Raw genomic sequence first — 17330 nt, 5'->3', positions numbered from 1 at the left:
CAATTAAGTCGCGGGCCGTATTTGGCGCCGGCCGGGCCTTGAGTTTGAAACTCCTGCCTTAGATGAATGAAGGTAGATACTTTTATTTTTGAAAAGAGAGCAGTGGCGCAGCTTTTGTACGTCACGCGGTGGCGCGCTGGGTATCCGCCTTGTTGATACCTTTGCAGGACTGCTCGTCTTAAAATATTGAAATAAGCTTACTTGTGACTTAATGCAAGTTTGAACATATGAAAAGTCAACAAAAAAGGCATTAAGATGTGGATACTGACAGCCCTGGAGCCTGGAGGTAACTTTGTCTGTAATGGCCGACAATGATAGCTTAACACACAGCTAACAGCTAAATTAAATGCAGATCTCTGTTCAGTGTAGATAAAGTTATGATAAAAACAACTAAAGCTTCTTAACTGACCAAAAGAGAGTGCATATGTTTTTAGATTAGTATGAAATCCTGGTTAGCCATGTGCCAAGTTGTGCATGAGTTTCGTTTTCATGCGCATTTTAAATGTTCTTATGTCATTGAATTGGGCAAAGATTGATTCATTAGTTTTGTTGAGTGTCATGCACTAAACATAGGCTTTTATGGCACAGGACAGCAAAAAACACTGGGCCAATCATAACATATAATTTCACAATATGAAAATGAATATGTTCAATATCATGTAATTCTAATAACAACACAAGTCTTACCATTTGGATGTAGTGGTCTGTCTTAGTTGCCCTGTATTTTCTAAAATCTTGCTAATACTTTTTATTTGTCACTCACATTATTTCCTTTGTTTCTTGTCTCTTCTGCTTAAACAATTGAGTGTCACCGTTTTGGGATCATTTGATATCTTATGACAAATTCATTAATCAACTTACCTTCAGGAAACCACAGACAATTTTGATTCTTCAACTGATTTTCTTCCCCAAACCGTTCGTTCCTCAAGCCACTGAACATGGGGCTATGAAAGACAAAATGAAAGTCATGAACATGACCAGGATAACAAGAAAAAACCCACATAAACACTGCTCTTCAGGAAAAAAACGATATTTTTTGCCCTCTCTGTTTATACAGACATATAACGTTAAGTTTAGTAATCCAGTGACCATGTTTCTGAGCTTTGAAACTTTTGAAAAGCTTTTGAAATGTTTCTGAGCTTTTGAGCCACTCCAAAACATAAGCTTTGTGATCAGGTTATTTTTTTCCCTTTATAATTATATCACACTGCAAATAATTGCTCAAAATAAAACCTAAACTAATAGGAAACATTGCAGATTGTGTAATGTGTAAATCTGTCGTAACAGAACCATCAAGAACAGTTTGAGCTTCGGTATCTTGCATCTTATCTGCTGTAAGAGAATGTCCACGCATTAAAAGTGCACTTTCACAACTTGTCATGGGAGTTTTTAAATCCAGAGTTAGGTTGTCTGTTTCGGATGTTTACCATAACTTGCCTCCTGTCACTCGCAGGTGAGACACACTATCTGCTCTCCACTAAAGAGTATGTTGTGGGACGCAAGAACTGTGACATCCTCCTCCCCAACGACCAGTCCATCAGCCGGGCTCATGCTCATCTCACAGCCACTGACCAGGTGAGAGGGAATTAGAAGACCAAAATATTAATTTGACTATATCATGCATTCCTTCTAACAGTGTAACAGTAGATGAGTAGTCTGATTTTATGTGTAAAATAGCGTGGTCGCACTTCTACACAGAAGGTGGTGCTATTGCTATTGCAGAGGTGTAGCAGGACTGACAGATTCTCAATTGTGTCATTTACTTTCAAGTGTAACATCAGTCAGTTTTATAAAACTGCTCAGAGATTTGATATATTCTGTATTTAGTAAAGAAATGTAGTTTATGTCATGCTCATTCTAGAAGCCAGCCTTATTGGTATTGATTAAACTTATAAGAGACCAAAAATAGAGTTGCAGTGGTGAAATAACATAGCTTTCTACATACACTAAAATATTACGAATAAAACATGAAATGGTCTCCATCACTCATTTACTGGGTTAAAAACAAACCATGCAGGCTTTGCTGAGTGTTAACACTTACGCAATTAAACATACATGATTGTTATTGTATCAGCACTGATAGGTTGTTTTATATATATATATATATATATATATATACAAGATATTTACTGATACTGTCCAGGTTTTTGTCTAGGGCCATTCGATAAGTTGAAATACCACAATACCCTCACAACTGCAAAACAAAAATCTACAGGGTGAGGTTTTGATGTCAGTAAGCACTTACAGACAGAGAGATGTAAAGGCTGATGGAAACATGAGCAGCAGCATTAGTCAACAAGAGACACTTTCCAGAGCTCTGTTGTTTACGAGTGATAGTGCACACATCAGAAAAAGTTACACACACGCCAACATGTAGCAGGCTGATGCTCAACTAAGAGTGATTAGTAGTGGTTCCCAAATTCACATACTTCCTGTATTACTCTATGTTTATCAGACTTAACACAATCAAAGTTCATGTGTATGTATCGTCACATTTAAAATACAAAGGTAAAGTTTGAGGCAAGTTTTGTTTTTATTTTTGAAGGTATATGTGGTTAAAGTGGGGATTATCATTTATCAACTCACTTCTAGCTCAGATTTCTTTATTCTTCTGTATTTTTCAGAACCTTCTTGGTATGTTATGTTTGATGTGTGCATTTCTATTTGTTCACAATGCTGTTGTACCATTAAAGTCTCTAAAAGTAACCGTCTTGGTTACTGCTTTTGGATGTCATTCGTTTAGCATGCAGGCTGTAGTCTTGTCCATTACTTCCTACACTTAACAGTTTTAATTGATTTTGCAAGCCTAAGATACACTTCCAGCTTACGCTTATTTGAAAAGATGGGTTTCTTGTCGAGACATGAATAATTGAACAGACAGTCCAGATGATTTGTTTGACTGATGGACAATTTCATGAGTTTCTTTCTTTCTTTATTTCTTAGACCCTGACTGTCAAAGACACCTCCAAGTACGGTTCATTTGTGAACGGCCAGCGCGTGACGGAGAACACAACAATGAACCTGAAGTCAGGAGACAACGTTACATTTGGGGTGTTTCACAGCAAATTCAGGTAAATAACTTTAACAAGACAAGGCTAGTTATTTGTTCATATAACAGAACCATGATCAATAAGTCTGATTTCATCCTGTTTTATTGCACTAGTGTTCATTTTGACTATGAATGTTGATTTAGGTTTAGTCAAAGTCTTTTGAAAAAGTCACATGAATAGTTTCAGTTCAATTTTACTTGACTAAACCTCAAAATATTTTAGTCAATTGAAATCTACAATAGATGTCTTGTTTTCTTGTGTGAATACATGTTGTTGACAAAAACTATGACTTGAAGGAAATAGCCTTGAATTCCTTTCAAGGTTAGTTTTATTTCCTCAACATTTAGAAAGGTCTCAATTCCAAATCTCTTTGCAGTTTGGACCATCAGAAGCCCGTAGTGTGTTCCTCATGTGTGGACAATGATGGCAAGACGTCGCTCTCCCAGGCCCTGGTGGCTGTGGGGGGTAAGCTGGTCAACACCTGGACGCAGGACTGCACCCACCTGGCCATGCCCACTGCTAAGGTCACCATCAAGGTCAGGACCAGACCCGTTTATTCTCAATAGCACATGTGTGTATTTGGCCCCAATTATGTATTTAATGTTTTTCCTGATTTCCTATTTAGACCATCTCTGCTCTGCTGTGCTGCCGTCCCATCGTGAAGCCGGAGTTCTTCTCAGAGCTCAGCAGAGCCGTTCAGCAGAAATTGCCCCCTCCTAAATCTGAGAGGTACAAAATCAGCCATCTTTATGTATACACATGCTCACTGAGGATTAACTGACCATCAGACGCCACACTGAACATTATCTCCCTAACTGTGCCGTTCATTGTTTTTAAGTTTCATCCCTGAGATCGATGAGCCCAGCCTGAGTAAAGAGGATGTAAACCTTGGAGCGAATCCAATTCGGAAACGGCTTTTCAACGGAAAGACCTTCATATTCCTCAGTGCCAAACAAGTACGTCCATTTTTTCCTTTGTGATATTCTAGGTCACAGAACAGCAGGGCTGCAGGTGATCAGTTATTATTGCTCTGCAATTATCCTCTTGAGTCAAGGATAACAAAACACATGAGATTTATAAGAAATGATCTCCGCCGTACCCTGCTTGTTTTTTCTGTCATTAGCTTCGGTAATAATTGGAAAGTTACATGATCTCGTCAGCGTCTTGTTTATCCGCTGAACATCAGTTGGCAGGCAGTGAGCAGCACGGAGATCCTCTGGGAGACCAACTGCTCCAGTGAAGCGCTGTAGTTAAGATGTTTACTCAAGAGATGAGATATTTTCAAGATTAATTAAAAAGATGATAGTTAATAAAATGTAGAACTAATGTTACTATCACTATAATTTCATATGTATCTCTATTTTACATAGTGTCATCAGCAAGCAAATAAGCAACCATTTAATATAAAAAGAAACATCTACATTTGTTATCAAACAATGAAGTGGTAAATTGCTATTAATGGTAATGAATTCATTTACAAATAATTCCAGCATTTTGCTTGTGAGTCATTTCCTACACTCACTTATCTCCTAGTCATTTAAAAAGGGATGATGTTTAAGTCACAAGGACCCTCTCACAGCATAACGGAGAACAACACAGTGCTTAAATACAACCTATACTTTTATGCTAGACCACAGTATGTATTGCAGGTGTATCGATGATCGGTGCAGAGAGACCATTTTTCAACCTGTAATGCTTTTGCATCCGTGGTAAGAGCCTATCTGAAATCTGCATTGTCCTCGGCTAATCTGACGTCATGACATTAAAGAATATCCTCTGGAACAAATGCTTTTACAATATCTAAAATATTTATTGATCGCTTATTGAGCTTTTAATCAGACTTACATGAGGAGAAATATCAGAAGACATTAACTGTCAGTACTTTCCTGCCTCTCTGGTCACTGTCCAGATAAACAGTCGTGGTTTCGCTCTTCAATGTTGTTTGCAGCTCAAGCGCCTGAGTGCAGCTGTGAGTTTTGGAGGGGGCCGGAGCCAGATGCTGGAGGTGGGCTCTCTGCCCCGCAGCCTGCTGGAGAGTCCTCACTGCTGTGTGGTGGATGTGACCTCAGGCAGCTCCCAGCCTCTGCTTCCTACTTCTGCTGCAGAGTGGGCAAACTCTGCAAAGAACATTGTCCAAAGGTAAAACACAAGCTGTTTTTTTAATGAAAAAAAGAACTTTAGTATGTGATCTGGCAATTGAGTTGTCAAAGGGATGATTTGTGAAGACTTTAAAACTCTCTCTCTCTGACTTTTATCCTTTTTTCGCTGACAGAAAAGGCCTCCGAGTCATCACAGAGTCTGAAATCGGGTTGGCTGCCATCTATGCTTCATGTGAGAAGTACTGCAATCCATCCTGTCTGACACCAGACTCAGGTGGGGGTTGGATAGAAAAGCACTGATTGCTGCCTTTTTTTTCTTTAGCGTTATACATTTTCTTTGATTTATTTCTGTCTTTGTTTATGTTTCAGAGTCGGCACCCAAAGTGCAACCCAGAATCCCGAGTGCCTCTCTGTCTCAGAGCATGGCGGTGGAGGAGACTGTGTTGCCTGCTGCCTCTCAGAACATCACAGCTTATGCAGTCAACACAGAGAGAACACAAGGGTACTGACATACACTCGCAAACACGCATCTAGTATAATGTGTGAAAGTTGTCCAAACGTTTGGTTCTTCTTCCTGTTCTGGGAAGCCTGTCTGATGTGTGTAATTGTTGTTATTTAACAGGACAGAGGTATTTAAAGGAACGGAGCAGATGTCAGTAGGTGAGACTCCTGAGAGGAAGCAAAACCAGAACATCAGTCAGCTCTGTGGATCCAAAGCCGCTCAGAACACCACTCAGTGCATCGTGGCCGACACAATGAGATCATCGCTCAACACTGTAGAAAACACGGCCTCAGAGAGGAAGAAGCCTGAGTCCAAACCTAGAGGTAGCTGCATGAATAAACTAGAGATGCACCAGTCTGTCTTTTTCTTTAAAAAAAACTATAAACTATTGATCGTCCATCACCCATCAATCAATGTTCTGCAGTTTCAGGTGCAGGCAGTAGTGCCGTTTGGTCCCAGTCTTCCCTTCCCAGGACCAACGTTGGCACGAAGACATTCCAACAGAAGCAATCTCCTCAAAAACAAAAGATCCCTGCACAAGCTTCCCCACAGAAACAATCAAGTCTGACCAGTTTCTTTCAAACTGTCAACAAGAAAAGGTACACTTTTTTTTAAAGGACTATATCAGTGTTTCTGCATGTTGGTAGGGATCTGAACATTTACAAATAACTGAATTCGGCAACAATATAAGAGGAAACTCTATGCTTACCCTTCTCTTTGTTTCCTCGTGAAGGCCTTTGGAGGACGAGCTCTCTGCTGCCATGTCAGAGCCAAAGCGTCCTTTACTGGAATCACCCATCAACATACAGGCAGCAAACACCTCATCCACGTCTAAAGAAACACCCTCCCGTTCAGACAGAGTCCCTTCAGCAACATCCCAGACGCCTCTGGGGTCAGCAGCTGATCTCTTTGGAGGAGGGTCAGGGGCTCAGTCGGAGAGGGTCTCAGACACTGTGCAGGAAGAACCGCGGAACAGAAAGAGGAAGGAGATGGAAGCAGAGATAAAGATGGACGAACTGGAGTTTCTTAGGTCTGAAGATATGGACTTCTTTGATGAGCAACCCTCAGGGAATCAAGGCCAGCAAGCACAGCCAAAAGTGAGCAGTTCAACCAAACAACAAGGCGTAAATAATGTGGAGGCTTCGTCTTCAAGCAAGAGGCAACGGGTCCAACTGGAAGAAAATGGAAACAAGCAGAGGCCAGAGGTGGGCCTGCAACAAGAGTCAAGCTCCATTAAGAACCAAACAACTGAGCAGCATGTTGTCTCTATAAAGACAGCGCAGATTCATCCTGTTGAATACACGGCACCTCGTCATGAGTTCAGCAAACCTCCAAAAGCTTCATCTGCCAGTACACACTTAAAGCCTTCTGATGATTCGGAATTATTCATTGAGGTGAGGATTTACTTAGAGAAACGAAGACTTAAAGCTGTTTCATGACATGCTGTTGATTTACATTGTTCACTCTTTTTATGCCGGCAGGATATAGAGCCGCGCAAAGCAGATATTTGCCAGCCAAAAGAAGAAACTAAGAAACCTCCAATCAAACAGGAGGTCCAAGTAAGTTCACACAAAAGCTGTGAAAAGAACAACATGTTATATGTTATGCATTTATGCAAAAGGGAAACATCACTGATTGTATTGCTATCATTGTCTTTAACTCTCAGATAGTCATTGTACTGTCACTTTAGGTTTGGTTCCTTATATATTGTTCAACATTTATTTATTCAAGGAGGATTAAAAACTGTTAATCAGAAGTTGATTCACTAATGTGCTGTTTCACAGGAGTCAAACATTGATGAAGATCTTCCCAAAAAGTTGGTTTTGGTGGAGTTTAGATCTCTGACTGTGAGCGCAGTTCCCACGACGAAACCACAGAGGGTGCAGAGCTACAGCTGCGCAAAGAACTTCAAAAGTTTCCGCAAGGTTTGTCTACCATGCAACTTACGTACACGACTAAAACAAACAGCATACTCCTGTTGGGGAGTTGGGAACAGCGCTGTGAATAACCGCTACAGAAAGGTCTGTCTGTAAGATGTTATCTAGATATTTAGTAACAATTACAATTTCTCTCAATTTAAAAAAAAAGCCCTCATTCCTGGGTAAGGTGTAAAAAAAGTGGCAGAAACAATAATGTATTTCCCTTCCAAGCACTTAAGTAAGTGATTCCTTTTCTCAGTAAAATGTTCATTATATGTAAGACCGGCGTCCTATTTCTTTGTGAGTTGAAGACATGATGGTGTATGCCTAACATTGTCTCCATGACAGATACATACCGTCTGGTCCAAATCTACTTCATTCACCCCCTCAAACCACGACAAAGGAAATTCCAACAAAGGTTACATCGTGTACAGAATCCCATTTTGTATTTCTTTATATAAATGCTCTTGTGTGCACGTGACAGATCTGCCGGGCAGGGGAAGTGAGCGCAGTGGGCCCCGTCATCCGAGGCTCTGATCTGCTGGTTCACAACCGGGGCAAAAACACCGATCTGGATGAGTGGCTGAAAGATGCAGCTGAGGTAATATTATCACTCAGTCTCTCGTATCTGTGCGAGAACTCTTTGAGTTTTGTATTAATGATTTGAGCGTTTGTTTGATTCAGGAGGAGCGTCACAACAAACGGGACGAGAGTGTTGGAGATGACCTCTTTAGGTGAGAAACTGGATTTCTTTTTGTAGTAAAGTACTAACTCTGATTCTAAAAATTATTGTAAGGTTTTGAGTATGAGGAAAAAAAGCCAAACCATTTGATCTTACCTCTGTTTCTTTTATTACGACGTCATTTCAAAGTTAAACGGTGGCTTGTTATATTCTGTAAAATACTGATTTTATTGAGTTATTTATTTAGTTATTAGAGATTTTCCTGCTGCTTTAGATACTTGTAACTTGTAAATACTTGTTTTTTTACCTGTGTCTTGAAAAAGTATTTTGTAATTTTAAAATAAGTCATATTTTCACCTCCAGCCACACTGACAATATTCTGTAGCCAAATAAAGAAAGTAATCTTCTTACCAAATGAATATCTGTGAATGAAATTCATTACACTAGACTACCTTCTCCCCCCGCTTTCCACACACATCCAGAAGTGACGACAGACTTTCAAACCTTCATTCAGAAACCTCAATAGAAGCCTTACTTATAGCATGTAACATTTGTGATATTGGGCTATATAAATAAACATTGATTGATTGATTGATTGATTGATTGATTGAAAGATATCGGTCCAATCCACTTTCTCTGTTTGCCATTTACAGAGCCAGGGCTGTGTATTAGCACCAGATGTTTTTTAGTGCACAGACAGCTAATGGTTGATATATCAACCGTTAACATTATTTTCTTTGTTCAATTCATATTTAATTGTACTTTGTTTTGTGTTTATTGTTTGACCAGGCAGGTGTAAATGTTTCATCTTCAGTTTTGTCATCGGTAGCATCCTTTCTGATTTAGAACTCATAGGAGCTACAATATTTCCCTGTTTACTTATTAGTCTGTTGCTCTCGGACATTGAAGTTTGGCCAAAACCCTTAATGCACATTGTGTCCTGTACTAGACGTGCCTGCTCCTACACTTTGTCACCATGATAGTCAAAGTGGTAAACATCCACTGAAATGAAGATTCTGTCTGTTCAGCCTCAGTCATTATAATCAGGTGCAGACTTTATTCATTAAAGCATTAACTGAGAATTATAGGACCACTGTAGCTTCAGCTTAACCAATCAGAGCTGAGTTACTTTATCGTCACAGCGGTTGCCCGGGTAACAGAGATGATGAAAGCTGCTGCTGCCGTGTTTTCTTTGACTAAGCAAAAAAGAGACAGTCTGTGATTTATTTTGTGTGTGTGTCAAAGCTGATATGTTTGATCACTGCTCAGTCAGTCATGCGTGGCCAGACTTTGCTGCTAAGAAAACAATCCGGTATTTTTTTGGTAGGATGAAACAAATGTTCCAGACACGGTTTATAGGAAGCCTGTTTGCTTTAAACTGTTCAAACACTGTCCTCGTTTTACAGCGCTTAATTTGGGCTGTTTTTATTGTTTGTTCAAAATGCCTCTAAGGACATTGAGGAATGATCCATGACGTGAATGTGATGTTAAAAGCCCATCTTCAAATGGACAGACCTGTGAGATAAGATATTTTCCGTGTGTTTTAGGTACAACCCCACCAAACTAAGCAGGAGAAGATGAGCTGTTCCATCTTAATGTCCTCCAGAGGGCATTTAAAGGGCACAGGAAGTATGTCCAACTCCAGCAATACCATATGAAAAAATACAAAGATAATTCAATCGGTAATTCTTGGTTTGTGTGTTTCAACTATAACTGCTTCAGAACTGATCAAATGGATCAGAAATGTTTGCCAATGTTTGGCATTGTATGTCACTAATTAAACAGCCGACAGAGAGACATGTAACAAAAGAGTCTCGTGTTCAGAGAATTTCTTTCTCAAAGTTTGATTTGTCAATAATAAAAATGCGATTTACAAAACATTAAAAACTCTTTATTTGTACAAGAGAGAATTACAACTCTACATGCTAAAAGTATGTAGTTAGTTTTAGCTAAACTAGAAACTTATTATGGATTCAAGTTGCTGTTCCTTAAAGATCATTTGACAGGTCTGAAAACTGCAGGTGACTCCACTTCATGCCAAAACAATGATGGGCCTTTCTGTGCAGACAAAGCCCACCTGTCTATTCATATTCAAGGCAAGTGCCACATATGAGTTGTGAATTTACTTTATTTTACTGCAGCAAGGAAATGGTCATCTCAGTGCCAGAAGGAAGCTGGCCTTAAAACACAGTTATTCCCCCCAAATTACAATAGGATCATCTACTAATTACTTGTTAATAGAGCAACTTTTCCTGCTTTCTAAGATTCTTACAAATCTGCATTTAAATGTTAATTATTTGGTTACACACACACTGCTTGGGGCATTAATCTTTATTAAGTGAGAATATTGCTTTTGGATAGTACTGTCTAACATTGATTATATTTAATAACAGTAATAAGAGTTAATTCCACTTTCAGTCACCCTGTCCCCGCTGTCCTATGATGTCCTCGTCATATGGCTGTCCTTACAGCACAGGTCTGTATTCTGCTCAGAGCAGATGCTGCTAGGCAATCGTTCATGCCTGCATGCATATATTTTATATTCGTATCAAAACAATAGTCAGTGATAAAGCATTAAGGAATAAAATGCAATTTATTTTCAACATAAGTAACATGTTCATTTAACTGTTATATGATTACCAAAGCGTTTTGCGTAATGTGTTAACATATTAACTTTGTTAGTGAAAAAAGTAATGTGACTACAGCAACGTGTATATTAGTAATGCATTAACCCCCCAACACTGACTCTGACTAACATTTTTGAATTAAAGGGGGTTGACCAAAAATGTAAATTGTCAGATCAAAACAAACCATGAGCATGACCATCACACTCACACATACACATATGTGTTCAATAGGGCATCACACTTTTGCAAACACTATTCAAATGATTTAAAGAAAATAAAAAGCTGTGAATAAAGAATAGATTGCTACTGTCTCTGCTCATAACCTCTAAAAACAAAAACTGCTCAAAACAAAACATGGCTGCTTGCTGTGAAGCTCACTTAGAAAAATGGAAGAAGATTTTTTTTTATTTACACACATGTAGTCACTCATAGAGTTGGGCAATATCAATAAACCAAAGCCAAAATAATTGTAAGATATCAATTAAAACTACAAGTCTTCCTTCTAAAATCCATCATGTGATTTGGGAAATTACCTGCATTGTGTCTTAGAAATATGTATTGGAAGACGTTTTTAACTATATACTAGTCATTATGTAAATGTCCCAAGAATACATTCAGATCTGAAAGTGAATTGTTTGCATAGAAAGTAGCACTTAAGCATCATTTCGTTTGTATTCAACTTGTCTAACTTTTCAGGTATATGGCTCCAACTACCTACAATAGCACCCTAACAAAGTATCCTGAAGTTAAATGGCTCAGAATAATCAGGAACATTGAGATTGCTTAGTTCTGAGATAGATTTTTTGTGCCTTTACAATTGCAAAAAACTCACCACTCCAGGTTGTTAACTATAAGCCATAAGTTACATGGCAAATGAGCGCAGTGGCCTCTATTTTGGAGCATATAAAGCTAAAATAAGACTTAGTGTGATATGGCAGAAACACAACTATTGTTAATAAATGAATTGAAAGACACGTGGTGAACAAATAAATAACCCTGATGAAAATAAAGGTCCCATTTAGTTTACAGATTGACTAAAAAAACCTTGGCACATGGACTTATGGGGACTTCTGATGAAGTCAGACAAGACTCTTAAAAGTGTTGTTTCTTTAGAAACTAATTATTGTACATCCATTGTCTTTTTGGTCTCAGAAAGTTGTACAAATTCCTTAGCTTTGATGAAAAAACTGCCTAAATGATTTAAACATTAAAATGTTTGTTTTCTGCTTCAGCTGGTATAGGCGCTTTTATTCTGTTCTATGGGACCAATGGGTACCGCTCTTTTCTCCAGTGTGTTTCAAATGAAGTTATTCCCTCCGTTGCTGATGAGCTTCTCTTTCTTCTTGAGCCTCTTTAGAAGACACGAGGCAATGCCTAAAGCGCCACCTTTCAAAAAGCGAACAAAGTTGTCTCCCATCAGCGGGCCCATGGCAAAGAGACCTGGTTCATTGGCACACTCATAAGTATAGGGGTGAACGTCAATGGGGTTCTGTGTGCAGGAGATGGGTTTTGTTGGATTCTGACCTAGGTACTGGCCGTTCCCCTTCAAGAAAAACAAGTTTGGGTTGGTCCCAATCAGCACTAGGGCCATGGAGATCTTGAATGCCTTGAGGGAGTCGTTCCCCTGCAGCAAACACGTCATGTCAGACTGGAAGGACACCACGCCGTGTTCAGGGAAACTTGTGTAGACAGGAAACAGGCTGACACTTGCAGTACCAGCCATGTTACCTGCGGCAAACTGAGGCTTTGGGCACATCTTGGCACATACTGAGGAGGCAATACTAACTGCCTGGGGTCTGTCTGAAGCAGAGGAGGGAGCCACGTTAGTGTAGGTCTGAGAGGACATCATGTTGTAGACTTTGTGGTACTCAGGGTACAGGGTCTTGGGCAGCTGTTTGAAGATGAGGTCTGGGTTGTCCACGCTCTTACGAAAGACATGCAGCACTCTAATGTTGCTGCCACAAGCGCAAAGAACTGCATCTGCAGCACTCAAACCGGCACCTACGATTAAAACTGGATCAGAGTTCATATCCAGTTTTCTCCGACTTATGGCCAAACCCAGATCTGAGATGCTGCGGAATACAAATGGAAGGTCCTCCCCCTCTGCGCCTAAGTGAACCGGAGAATCGGACGCACCGGTGGCCAAAACGATATTTTCAGCAAACAGAGAGAAGGGGACATGAGTGTCGCTCTGCACCTGCTGGTAACCCCTTACTTCCCAAAGAGTCCCCCCTCCTCCCTTGTCAACCCCATTACCCTCAAAGCCTTGATTCCCACCATCTCCCACCCCTCCATCTCCTTGATCAGTGTGCCTATTTTCCAGACCTTCCCCCTCCTGCCCCCGGCAGAGTTTCTGAACAGAGGTCACGTAGGTGTTGTCAACAAAATTATTTTGGAGGCCCTTAAGCTTCACATAGTTACGGTAATAGGACGAGATCTCCTCTGGGGTGGCTCTGTCACTGGTTACATCTCTAGAGAGAAGAGAAAGACAATGAGGTAAGAGGTGGCACAGAATGAGGCCGAGACTTTAGTCATGTCTTTGCTGTCAACCTTTCTCAGTACCTGCGTTTCCCGTTAGTCAAGTCCCTATAGTTAACCCCAGGAAGCTCCATCCAGATGCCAAGACTAATAGTCAGCATTGAGCCTTCCATTGCCTGGGTAAAGAAGAGAAGGGTCAGAGACGGACAAAAACAACAGCATTGACAGAAAATATAGATAGTTAAATGGTGTTGCAGACTGAACCTGAAACTTACATGCCAAGCACCTCCAGGCGTTGCCCTCCCCAGAACAAGATGTGGGACGTGTTGCTGCTTGTCCCTCTTCCACTGAAGGACTGGGGGGAACTCGTAGCCAAAGTCAGCATTGGGGTGCAGAAGTGTGTCAAAAAGCACAGCCACCGGGTTCCTTGACCTCCCCTCGAGACCTTCGCTCAAATATTCCAGATCCTGCAACAACAAAAATGTCAATTTCATGACATGTAAGAGTGACTGTGATCATGTGTACATGTGCAAGGAATTCATAGATGTTCTTGCCTGTTCAGTGATGGATAGTTGCTTGGACTCCTGTAGTTTCCTGTATAGTATCGGGTTTGGGTGAACTGTTGCTGTATCAAGGTACGGCTTATGTCCACTCAGCAGGTAGGACAGACAAATACCAGATGGGCCATTGCCTAAAAACAGATTGGAAACATTTGGTTAAGCACCACAAAATAGCACAAAGCATTGCATCACACACATTAGAATGAGAAATAATTCCAACAACTTAAGGTGGTTAGTGCAAAACGTTTACCTATAATGACCACAGGGACAGTGGGTGGGTGCTCTTGTGGCAGAGTAGTCTCTTCCAGAAGAGGCATGGCTGCAGCCTGGGCCAGAGCCGGCACTGAGAAAGGAACGATATAAATTATTTCTGTAAATGTCCATTCGGTACTCTACTAAAAGCGGAGACCCGTTTGTGCTTTGTCCCCCCAATGCATCCAAGCATCTATCCTGAGTCTCATTATTTGAACAGGTTCAAACCGGCTTGCAGTCTTTGTGTCTGCCTATGTTGTTGTTGTCTCATGTTAGCTTAGATCCTGTCTGCATCACCTATCATCAGCTGACTCGTGCCCACACACTGAATGGGGGAAAAACTCTTGTTCATCCTGTTATTGTGCTTTCACACACAGTCTAGCCCTCTCTGTCTGTCTGGGACTTCACACACGTGGAAACACCCCGCCACAACAAAACATGCCCCAAGCTTTTCTCTTTGCCGTCCAACCAACGTCAACCCACCCCCTGTCATATCAAACATGGCCTGCGGCACGGCTAGTCTGTTAACCCCGGTGGGGCTTCCCAAACAAAGGGGAGTTCTAATCAGATTTATGCAGGCTTGGGTCTGTTGTTAAACTTTGCAGTTGAGCATGTGCAGTGTGTGTTTGTGTGTTACACGACAGTGCCATTGTGTGCCCACCGGGCAGCAAATCCCCCATGATCACTCCTCGAGTAGGCTCTAATCCCACTGGACCTGTTCATGTCTTTACCGGCCCTTTCAACAGCAGCAGGGTGAGAATGTGGTGTTGGCATGCTGACAGAACTCCTCCTCCTCTCATACCACTACCAACACCACCACACACACTCCCGCCAAAACATTCCCACCAGACACAGCAAACAGTGCCTATCGCCCCAGTGTTGTACTTAACCCTAACCCTAACCAAAATACTACCCACAACACCTTTGTCTTACTTACTTTGTTACTTACTGGCCACAACACCTTTGTCTTACAACCCAAAACTATGGCTAACTTCTGGTAAAACTCCCTTGTCTCCAACCCTGCTGCACACCCCCCTATCCCCCCCTGTCTGACCTGTCTGTAACCTGTTGTCTGGTCACTGGCTTGTTTACCCTTTTCATTGAAAGCACTTGGATTCCACAAATTGCATGCCCTGTTTGGAAAAGGCCGTGCCCGCAGCTAGCCGGCTGATACTGGTATTTCCATGCCACTGGTCGATTTGGCAAAAAGTCATAACAGTTTGGGTTTTTTGCTGAAACTTTCACTGTGCACACCTTTAAATCAGTGCATCTCATCCACATGAATGTATTCAAATTCAAGATTAGACTGTCATTTAACAAGATTTTCCACCAATTAACAGAAGGGAACAGTTTGGTAAAATGAAAAAAATACCAACCTAAAGCACCAATAATAGCTTATTTTGTAGGCTTTTAATTGCATCTTCTGTCTTAAAAAGCAAATGAACAGTGGGATTAAATTACAGTATGTAGTCTCTGCTGGATGTAAATGATGCAACAACTTTGCTGTAAATGTAAATGTAAGGAAAGTTAAATATTTTTGACATTATGCTGCCAAATGCATGAATCAGAACACAGACTGAGCAAATGTCTGTGTTCTTTATTCACTGTGTTTATTTTATTTTATTTAACTCCTTTAATAGCAATGTTACAGTGTCAATCATCCAAACCAGTCCTTTACCTGCAAGGATAACACAATACATCCACAACTAAAATAGGAAATGATAAGAAATGTTGATTTTAATGTTTGCTGCTTGTTTTTGGTTTGTTGTACTGGATCCCTGCCCATTCATGTGCCTACATGTGCGTGTTGTACAGCATGAGAGGAAGGGCCATACTTTTCTAGAACTCGCATAGGCTACTTAGTATTGTGGGCTCTGGAAAACAAATTAAAACAATGAAACTTAGGCCAAATGTTACACTTTTAACGTCAAATGTCGTCAAAAGAGTAACAATTATTGGTTTATTTGCCGTTAATTATTTAACAAAAATAAATAAATCAGGATTGCTCTTTCTTTCTGATTTAATGCAGGTTCTGTTTTAAAGGTGCGTTTAATTTGTGCAGGCCTTCAACTTGAAACCAGAACAAGGTTGCCAGTATGTGGGGATGTTATTGCAGCACAAGCTGGTGGAGGACCTGGATGATGTTGCAGTCTGTTACCACATCATCCTCATGGGCTGAAGCCTCCCACCACTACACACCACACACCACACACTCCTGACTCCGAGCAGCGGTCCTTGCAGCATGCATCCAATAAGGCACAAGGAGCACATGCGACTAGCGTCTATGTCACGGTCATTGCATAATTTAGGTCAAACACACACCGGCACCGGCAACACTCGGCCAAGAACAGCATCTCTTACCGCGTTGTGATGAATCTCTGTGTCCAAGCCGCGTCCTCTTATCACGACCCACGGCTGCGGTTCTAACCGTATAAATAGCCAGACACCGGTGGGAGGACCTATTCGACTGTCCGGGCTTCTGCATGAGATATTAAGCCAACCTCTCTCGTCATCACACACACACACACACACACACACACACACACACACACACACACACACACACACACACACACACACACACACACACACACACACACACACACACACACACACACACACACACACACACACACACACACACACACACACACACACACACACACACACACACACACACACACACACACACACACACACACACACACACACACACACACACACACACACACACACACACACACACATGCAAAGAGACCAACGACATACACACATAGGCTACTTACCTCGGTCACATGCGCATCTGACTGCACCGGCAGGCATGCGCGTTCACGGAGAAGAAGAGATCCGGAAGATCAGAGCATCTCTCAGCCTCCTCATCCTCACAGCGCCGCCGACATGCTGCTCACTGAGAGGTCCTTCAGTGGGAAGCTGTGATCTCAAGATACATTTAAAATCAGGTGGTTGCATATTACAACAGCAGAGGTAATCTTGACCTAAAGTTAAAATAGAAGTAGCCTACCATGAGAGAATACTCTGTTACAAGTCAAAGTCATGTATACAAAATGTTGCTCAAGTAAATGTAAAAAAGTATTACCATCAAAATGTACTTAAAATACCTCAAGTTAAAGTACTCATTATGCAGATTGGCCCATTGTATT

General features: G+C 41.0%; 2 protein-coding genes across 4 annotated transcripts; one reads left to right on the top strand and one right to left on the bottom strand.

The window, feature by feature from the left end:
* nbn (nibrin) lies at positions 1–10063 on the top strand. Of its 2 annotated transcripts, none has more exons than XM_034102916.1 (17): positions 1–72; positions 1454–1575; positions 2944–3071; positions 3427–3586; positions 3676–3779; positions 3889–4006; positions 4999–5189; positions 5323–5423; positions 5519–5651; positions 5772–5974; positions 6076–6250; positions 6385–7045; positions 7133–7210; positions 7436–7576; positions 8055–8171; positions 8255–8304; positions 9800–10063. In XM_034102916.1, the coding sequence occupies exons 1-17, from the start codon at positions 63–65 to the stop codon at positions 9831–9833; spliced, it is 2526 nt and encodes an 841-aa protein (XP_033958807.1). In that variant the 5' UTR covers positions 1–62; the 3' UTR covers positions 9834–10063. The 2 variants fall into 2 exon arrangements, with proteins under 2 accessions (XP_033958807.1, XP_033958806.1); XM_034102915.1 differs by lacking the exon at positions 1–72 and adding an exon at positions 139–286.
* Positions 10064–10159: 96 nt separating this feature from the next.
* osgin2 (oxidative stress induced growth inhibitor family member 2) lies at positions 10160–17045 on the bottom strand. 2 transcript variants are annotated; one of them, XM_034102919.2, is made up of 7 exons: positions 16956–17045; positions 16531–16648; positions 14168–14260; positions 13912–14048; positions 13633–13824; positions 13442–13533; positions 10160–13350 (listed from the first exon to the last, which is right to left on the bottom strand). In XM_034102919.2, the coding sequence occupies exons 3-7, from the start codon at positions 14232–14234 to the stop codon at positions 12177–12179; spliced, it is 1662 nt and encodes a 553-aa protein (XP_033958810.1). In that variant the 5' UTR covers positions 14235–14260; positions 16531–16648; positions 16956–17045; the 3' UTR covers positions 10160–12176. The 2 variants fall into 2 exon arrangements, with proteins under 2 accessions (XP_033958810.1, XP_033958809.1); XM_034102918.2 differs by lacking the exon at positions 16956–17045 and having other exon boundaries at positions 16531–16696.
* Positions 17046–17330: the final 285 nt, after the last annotated feature.

The sequence above is a fragment of the Pseudochaenichthys georgianus genome, chromosome 16, assembly GCF_902827115.2.
Source record: "Pseudochaenichthys georgianus chromosome 16, fPseGeo1.2, whole genome shotgun sequence".
Classification (NCBI taxonomy): domain Eukaryota; kingdom Metazoa; phylum Chordata; class Actinopteri; order Perciformes; family Channichthyidae; genus Pseudochaenichthys; species Pseudochaenichthys georgianus.
Note: the sequence above shows the minus strand (reverse complement) of the source record. Positions and strands in the feature narration are given on the sequence as shown.